This window comes from Boleophthalmus pectinirostris, unplaced genomic scaffold (genome assembly GCF_026225935.1).
Source record: "Boleophthalmus pectinirostris isolate CB_2022bp ecotype Guang Dong unplaced genomic scaffold, ASM2622593v1 HiC_scaffold_12, whole genome shotgun sequence".
Taxonomy (NCBI): Eukaryota; Metazoa; Chordata; class Actinopteri; order Gobiiformes; family Gobiidae; genus Boleophthalmus; species Boleophthalmus pectinirostris.
In genome coordinates, this window is record NW_026571018.1 from 37638994 (window position 1) to 37647097 (window position 8104).

General features: G+C 41.8%; 2 protein-coding genes across 2 annotated transcripts; both read right to left on the minus strand.

Annotated features, from left to right (window-relative positions):
* Positions 1 to 1214: 1214 nt before the first annotated feature.
* On the minus strand, positions 1215 to 1841 carry LOC129407430 (DPY30 domain-containing protein 1-like). The gene has a single exon (XM_055148435.1). The coding sequence runs from the start codon at positions 1536 to 1538 to the stop codon at positions 1215 to 1217; it is 324 nt and encodes a 107-aa protein (XP_055004410.1). The 5' UTR covers positions 1539 to 1841.
* Positions 1842 to 2848: 1007 nt separating this feature from the next.
* LOC129407429 (nicotinamide/nicotinic acid mononucleotide adenylyltransferase 1-like) lies at positions 2849 to 3829 on the minus strand. The gene has a single exon (XM_055148432.1). The coding sequence runs from the start codon at positions 3821 to 3823 to the stop codon at positions 3005 to 3007; it is 819 nt and encodes a 272-aa protein (XP_055004407.1). The 5' UTR covers positions 3824 to 3829; the 3' UTR covers positions 2849 to 3004.
* Between the last annotated feature and the right edge of the window lie 4275 nt (positions 3830 to 8104).

Sequence of the window (8104 nt, forward strand, 5' to 3'; positions counted from 1 at the left end):
CTCCAAGTATTTTGGAGGTTTTGTTTCTCTTTCATTTAAAAAAATAATAATAATAAAGTCCACATGAGTATTGTTTTATCTTTGTAACGACATTTGGACATAACTAATCAACATATTGTCACAGGAGTCAGATCATGATGTGATTTTTATTGGATACTTGTCAAATAAACAACACCAAAAAAAGACAAAGGTATGAAAATATACTTGGTGATTTTCAGGTAAAAATAGAGTGCAGCAGAGAGGAATTTATTTTAAATATTTTATTTTATTCATTTTTGCTTGATATCTTCCTGATGTTTTTTTCTCCAACAAGAGAACATCCGCCGCTCTGTGTCAAGTAAAAACAGCTCCACATGACGTCTCCTCTTCATCAGATGAAGGTCACTCGGTGCAGAGGAAACATTTGCTCTCATTAAACACCTTCACCAAAGAACTTCTGCTCTGTTCCGCTCCTCCCCATCGGATCAAGAACATCCGGTGCAGAGGAGCATGTACCAGGCGGTGTTTACTGCGGGGCTCGGTCTACTGCCCCCTACAGGACCTGTGTGGAGCTAGCGCCCCCTACAGGACCTGCAGGAAAAAGCGGCGCAGTGTTCGTCAGGAGCTGAGTCTGCTCTGTGGTGTCTCCAGGTGTCTCCGGATGGTGTCCATCGTGGTCGCTAATAACTCATCCTCGTTGACGAATTTCTTTGTGGAGCCTGTGCACAGGTCTTTGTACACGGCCTTCGCCACTTTCACTATGTTCTCTCTGTCAGGTCTCAGCTTCACGTTCCATTCGGACATGTTTGACTGCAGCAGCTCAACCAGTTTGATGAACATGGAGCGCATGGTCCAAGTCAAACTCTCGTCCTGGCAAGTAATACCGCAAACTTTCCAATGCCCACTTGATGGCCAGCCCCTCCTTCTCAACAGCAGAGTAGCGGGTCTCACGTGGTTGGAGCTTGCGACTCAGGTTGGTTTAAATCAGTATTTGAAGATTCAGCAGGTTCAGTTAGGTTGCTCTTGGGTCTCAGTCTCTGCAGCATTGACAGGTAAATCTGGGGTTGTGCTGCCCCCTTCTGGAGCTGATTGTGGTCTGTTTTCAGTATCTGTTGGGGTCACCTCTGTAGCATCTTTGTCAGTTTCTGATTTTACTTTGTTTTGGTCTGGATTGTCTTTTGAGGTTGCGTTAACTGTTGTGTCATCTTTCACTGGTGTCTTTTCTTCTGTTTTTTCTATTTGTGCATCAGGAGCAGGTGTATCAGGTACTGCAGTTGTTTCTTGTACTGCTGTTTAGACTTTTCAAATTCCTCGTTGAGCTTTCTGTCTTCCTCCTGTAGCTTCTGAAGGTGTGATGCTTCTTTTCTGGCTTTGGCCAACTCTTCCTCCATATGAGCCGCTGCAGCCTTTTTCTGTGTCTCATATTTCACGTTGGCCTTGTATTTGTAAAGCCAATGAGCGAGGTACAAGATTGGGTCATTGGGGCGCTGCTCAGCCACTTCAGCAAGACCCTTTGCCAAACAGTGTCCCAGGTGCTTTTTTATGTACTCTGAGTCCATGTTTACTCCTTCCTCTGTGGATTCTTACTTTTTCACTTTAAATTTTCACCACGTTTAGTAAAATAACACGTTGATTAATTTACTTTAAACTATGAACAATTAGCAAAGTAAATTTAGAAGCAACAAGTTAAAAGCAAGACACAAAACAAACTCGGTATCCGGATGTGTGTGAGTGGGCACGCCAGTGCAGGCTGCGGTTACGTGTAGGGGGAAAACGCCACCTAAAATCATAGACGGACTGGCTCCCTCACATAGTCTTATAGTCTTTGAGTCTTTGAGACTCTTAGTCATATAGTCTTTTAGTCTTTTAGTCTTTTACTCTCTTTGTCTTTTAGTCTTTTAGTCTCTTAGTCTTTTAGTCTTTTAGTGTCTTAGTCTCTTAGTCTCATAGTCTTTTAGTGTTTTAGTGTTTTAGTCTTTTAGTCTCATAGTCTCACAGTCTCACAGTCTCTTAGGCCGGGCGTACACTGTGCGATTTTTGACCCTTTTTGAGCCGATTTTTCGCTCGTGCGACTGTTTTGGGGATCGGGCCGAGTTTTGGCTTCATCGTGTGTCGTGCTTCGTGTAGTTTACATGGGGTAAAGAGAACCGATTAATGACTCACGACCAGCTCCCGATCGACATTCGTAGGTCGCAAGAAAATCAAACTTGTTTGAAATCCAGTCGCCTCTCGTGAGGATTTCGCTCTGTTGAAGTTGTTCCACGAGCCGATTCAGCATTGTGTCTCCGCACATCTGTGGTTTTCTAATTCCGTGGTTTTCTTCTTCGTGGTTTTCTACTTCCAGAACAACAACTTTGACAACTCCGGTCGTTATGTGAACGTACAGTGTGAGCAGGCAAGTCAAATCCGAGCATCGGTTCGTTCAGTGTGAGAACATGATTCGTGAGCTGTGAACTTTTAAACCCTGTGATTTGGTCGTACAGTTTAAGCTGGGGCTGAGTGACACGACCGAAAATATCACACAGTGTACGCCCGGCATTAGTCTCTTAGTCTCATAGTCTTTTAGTCTTTTAGTCTCCCACCCTTTTTTTTTTTTTTTCTAGTGTAAAACAAAAGGGAAGTTTATTGAAGTTACTGATGAAAATTTTTTTTGTCTACATCCGGAAAGGCTGTCTTTGCAGTACTGTAAATTGTTATCCCATTGTATAATACATAATCTCTATCATTTCAGTTACATTTATTTAGCATCTTATAAATGAAACAAATAAGTTCTAGTCATATACATACATATTACAAAAGGGCTTCTGTAAGATTGATGTGTCTACTAGGAAGAAAATTGAAACAAAATAAAACTGAGGCAAATATTCAATAATTTACCTACTTTTATGGCATAAATCACAATAAATATAACAGTGTTGTTTGCGTTCGCCTCTTACAAGTCTTGTATGAATGCATTATAATTGGAAGAGTAGACAAATGTTGTATAGCACCTAAACTGTTTGTTGCTGTTCTTTTAAGGTAGTGTTTAGCTTGAGGAGGCACCAGTGTATCTCTGGAGAGGTGCAAGAACCACCCCGATGTTTTTCTGCTCGCTCTCTTCAGTGTAGAGCTTGTGTTCACGGATGTAGTTGAGCACGCTGTCGGGCAGCAGGTATCTGACACTGCAACCGCGGCGAATGGCTCGGCGGACATGAGTGGCCGAGATCTCATTTGTTACCCACTCCTGAACAATATGGATGTTTTTACGGTGCTTCCACAGTGTGTCCGACTGATGGATGAATTTAAGAGGTTCATTACCACTACGCGTAATGCAAACTAAACCAAAGCGGCCAACAATTTCCTCAATGTCCTCCTGCTTCCACAAATTGGGAACACCAAAAGATTCGAGGACGTCAGCACCACACAACAGCATCAGACGAGTGCTATCTCTGTTTTGAGGAGCTGATGAAGCCACATAATGGTTGTCCTCGATGCGTCTCTTTTTTCCATATTTGACAGTGTCCACATCGTCATTGTTCTGCTCTTGAGCAAGTAATTCATTGTAGTGATGTCTAACAACTTTAGTTGTCTCTAACCATTCTGCCTGTAAACACTCCCAGGAGTCCGCTGTAATCCAGGAGTTTTCTGAAGCCAGTCGGGCCATCTCCAGACGATGTCTGGCCTCAATTAAACCTTTCTTTTTGTAGCCATCACCAACTGGAGAGATAATGCCTTTCACCACTTGGTAACCAGAGTCTTCCAAATGGTCTCGGGCTAGTTCAAACATCCTCAGGTGCATGTTGGTGATTGGATTGAAGGAGCCACAGGCCAGCAGCACCACTCTGGTCCCAGCTGTCCCATCCATACCTCATGTTGAATCCACACTCAGTCAGAAAGAAGCTAGCCCACAGCGTGCTACTCTTTTAGTCTTTTAGTCTCTTAGTCTTTTAGTCTTATAGTCTTTTAGTCTTTAGTCTTTTAGTCTTAATCTTAGTCTTATAGTCTTTTAGTCTTTTAGTCTCATAGTCTTTTAGTCTTTTAGTCTTTTAGTCTCAAAGTTCCGGAGTTGTCATGGTAACAAGACTGTATGGAACTTTAGAGGTATGACGTCATCGGCACCGTGAACCTGATGGAACTGGGAGGTTTTCAGGTTCTAGAATGTGATGACGTCATACTCCCAGACGGGGGAAGAGCCACATTTCCCTTATTTGTACAAAAACAAAAACAAACAAAAAAACATTTCCCTTGTTTGTCTCTAAACCCAACATGGAAAAAACAGATAATGAATCGTTTTTTTCAGTTTTTGATTTTGTGTTTAAATGAATTTCCCTTTACGTGACTTCAGTGACTGTGATGCTGGACTGAACCAGGACTGAACCAGGTCCGGGACCAGAGCAGGACCAGACCGGGCGTTTTCACTTCGCTCGTTCGATTATTTGGTCCGCACCAGGCAATAAAGTAGTTTTCATGTATCATATAGACTCCAGAGTGGAACTTTCACACCGACAAACCAAACAAAACTGGTCCGATTGACGCGCCTCTGTTTCCCGGGAAAACAGCGATACCTCCAATGATCAACACTGATGTTTCCTGTTCAGACCACGGACCGTCCTCATCTCAACCTGTCACCATGAACTCATAAAACAGCAACATGTAGAACTTTGTACACCAGCCCAGAGCAGAAGATCTGAGGGAAACAGCAGCAGAAACAGAGATAAAGAGGAACATCACCGCAGCTCAGACCCTCAGGACGGGGCTGGGCTCTGGTGCTTGGTCTGGTCCTTGGTCCGGTCCTTGGTCCGGTCCTTGGTCCGGTCCTTGGTCTGGTCCTTGGTCTGGTCCTCCCCGCTCAAGAACCGCGGGTGGTTCTGAGGTGGTGCAGCATCCGGACAGAAGTGTGAGTCCAGATTGGTTGGTTTATGTTGTTCTGAGCGATCGTCCTTCACGCTCTTGGTTCAGAGCAGAGGCTGCGTGTCTCCCACGGTGCATTTGGAATAGTTCGTCTGGAACTACTGTCTCTGGTTTGGACCTGAGTTCGCGCTCACACCAGAGGAACCGCACCAAAGTTTGACATTTGGTGCAGATTCAAGCGAACCTCTCAGTGAAATGATGCGCTGTATGACTCCAGCGTGATAACAGATTGTTGTTCAGACGCAGCCGCGATTCATTTTAGAATTATTTCGCCAACAATGACCAATACAGAGAATGAAACACACGAAGACCAGAACAAGAACCAACGTGTGAACATGTGTCTCCAGAGTGAGTCTAAATTGTGGGTGTGTACGTGTGTTCAGGACCTGCACACACAGAGAGGTCCCGGTGTTCCCCGTGTTCACGCAGCAACAGCATTTGTTATTTTAGGCTTTAATTAACCAAATCATTTTATGGCAATAGACAATAGTCTATTCAACTGATTCAACTTTAAAAATGTCCTGCTTTTAGCCTCGTGTGAGAATCTATGTATCTATGTATATATGTATCTATATATGTATCTATGGCTACGATCAGACTGCAGGGCTTGACGCTCAATTCCGATTTTTTTGTGAAATCCGATGTTTTTTCGAGGTCGTTCACATTTCCAATTAAATGCGACTTGTATGTGACTCCAGTGTGAACAGTAAATGGTCTGAAAGTGTCCCACATGTGACACTGGAGACACGTCAACCGCAGTGAGCGTCTCTGTGTTTACGGAAGTTGTCCAAACATGGACGCAGCATCGAGCACCTGGAGATTTTAAAGTTCCTCTCGTACCGGAGCCAGAACATGAACAACTTACTTGTTTTAAGGGAGACTGAGAAGGAGAAGGATGAGGTTTTTTGGCCGTGGTGTTTGTGGGACAGCGACAGCGACGTCCGTTGAAAGGAACGTGTGGATGTGGAGACAAGAGTGGTGATGTGCTTCACTTCAGTGACATGGAGTTCATTAAAAATTTTCGCTGACTTCAGCGCAGAATAGTGACGTTTGTGTCTTGTTGATAACGTGTAGGTGGATGAATGCACTTTGGCCGTTCACACTGAAGTCACATGGCAAAAGATCAGATATGTATCATTTTCAGGAGCACATATCCAAGTGTCCTGAATCGCATATATATATATATATATGTGTGTGTGTGTGTGTGTGTGTATATATATATATTTATGTATTATGTACATATATATATATTTATGTATCGATATATCGATCTATGTATCTATGAATCTATCTATGTCTTTATGTATATATGTATATATTTATTTATTGATGTATGTATCTGTATCTGTATGTATTTATCTATGTATTTATGTATCTATGCATCTATACATGTGTATATGTATGTATCTATTTATGTTTCTATGTATCTGTGTATGTATCTAAGTATCTATCTATGGATCTATCTATGTATCTTTGTATCTATGTCTGTATTTATGTCTTTATCTATCTCTGTATTTATGTATCGATATATCAATCTATGTATCTATGAATCTATCTATGTATTTATGTATATATTTATGTATCTCTGTAACTATGTATATTTTTATCTATGTATCTATGAATCTTTGTATGTATCTATGTATCTATGTATGTGTTCTGATCCTTTAATATTTCCTAATGACTGCTACAGCACATATAGACCGACTGCACTGATGCTGGATTATGATGTTTCCATGTATTGGAACATTTTGGAAGGTCAGATTTGAGCTTGGACACAATATGTTTATTTTCAAAATTATTTAAAAAAATTCTATTCTAATTTCCGCTTAATGATGCAATAGCGTCGCCGTAGCGTCGCCATGGTACCGTGGAATCAGGTTCTGGGGAAGTTAACTTAAGGTCTTCATTTCACTCAGAGACAGCGAACAGAGACGAACAGACAGCTGCGTTTCACGAGCTCTCCTCCACGTTTCCACTTTTTTCAAATTACCAAGCCACCTCAAGCTTCAACTCCCTGTTTTAATCAGATACACGAGGTAAGTGGTCAGTGTTACCATGAATTCAACACACCACAAATGCACACAGACAAATGCACACACACACTGCACTGTTCGGTCAGGGTTTCAGGATGTTTTGGTTTGTCATGTTGTTTCTACACAAGTTTTAATGAAATATACGTGGTGGTACTTTAAAATAACATGTCTCAAGTACATGTGAGTACTGTTTTAAGAAAGTATTTGTGTGTTTTTACAGATATGCACTTTTAACTTTTGCGTCTTGTAGTTATGCAAAGTTAAAAAGTATTTGTGTGTTTTTACAGATATGTATCCACAACAGGAGAATGGAAGAAAAGGCAAAGGGGCTGGATGAAATGGCCGCCGTGAGAGGAGAGGGCGGTTGAGGCGTCGTCCTGTATGTATCTATTTATGTATGTATGTATGTATGTATGTATGTATGTATGTATGTCTGTATGTATGTATGTATCTTTTTATCTGTGTATCTATGTATCTATCTATCCATCTATATCTATGTATGTATCTATGAATCTATGTATGTGTTCTGATCCTTTAATATTTCCTAATGACTGATATATATATATATATACATATATATATATATATATATATATATATAATATATATATATATATATATATATATATATATATATATATATAAGTGTTTTTCATCTTCCACGGTGGTAGGTCTCTCCCCCCACCCTCATTTGAGCTCGGGTCGTCTATCAGAGGCCTGGGAGCTTGAGAGTTCTGCGCAGTATCTTGCTGTTCCCAGTTACTTGCACTTTTCTGGACTGAATGTCCGTTGTTTTTCCGGATCTGTTTGTAGCACTCTCAGTTTGGGGGTTACAGCCCGAGTGTCCGATCACCACAGGCACCACTGATGCCTTTACTTTCCAGGCTCTCTCCAGCTCTTCCTTGAGCCCCTTGTATTTCTCTAGCTTCTCGTATTCCTTTTTCCTGATTACCATCGCTTATTGCGATGTCACCACCACGGCTCTGCTCTGTTTCTTACCACCACCACTATGTCTGGTTTTTGCCATCACCATTCTGTTAGTCTGTATCTGGAAGTCCCACAGGATCTTGGCTCGGTCATTCTCCACCAACCTTTGGAGGTGTTTCCACCTTGATCCTGGGCTCCAGCCCGTACTCTGCACAGATGTTTCTGTACACTGTGCCCACCACTTGGTTATGTCGCTCCATGTATGCTTTCCCTGC

Excerpts from the sequence above, each read along its gene's own strand:
- LOC129407429 (XM_055148432.1), bottom strand. The coding sequence starts at position 3,823 with ATGGATGGGACAGCTGGGACCAGAGTGGTGCTGCTGGCCTGTGGCTCC.
- LOC129407430 (XM_055148435.1), bottom strand. The coding sequence starts at position 1,538 with ATGGACTCAGAGTACATAAAAAAGCACCTGGGACACTGTTTGGCAAAG.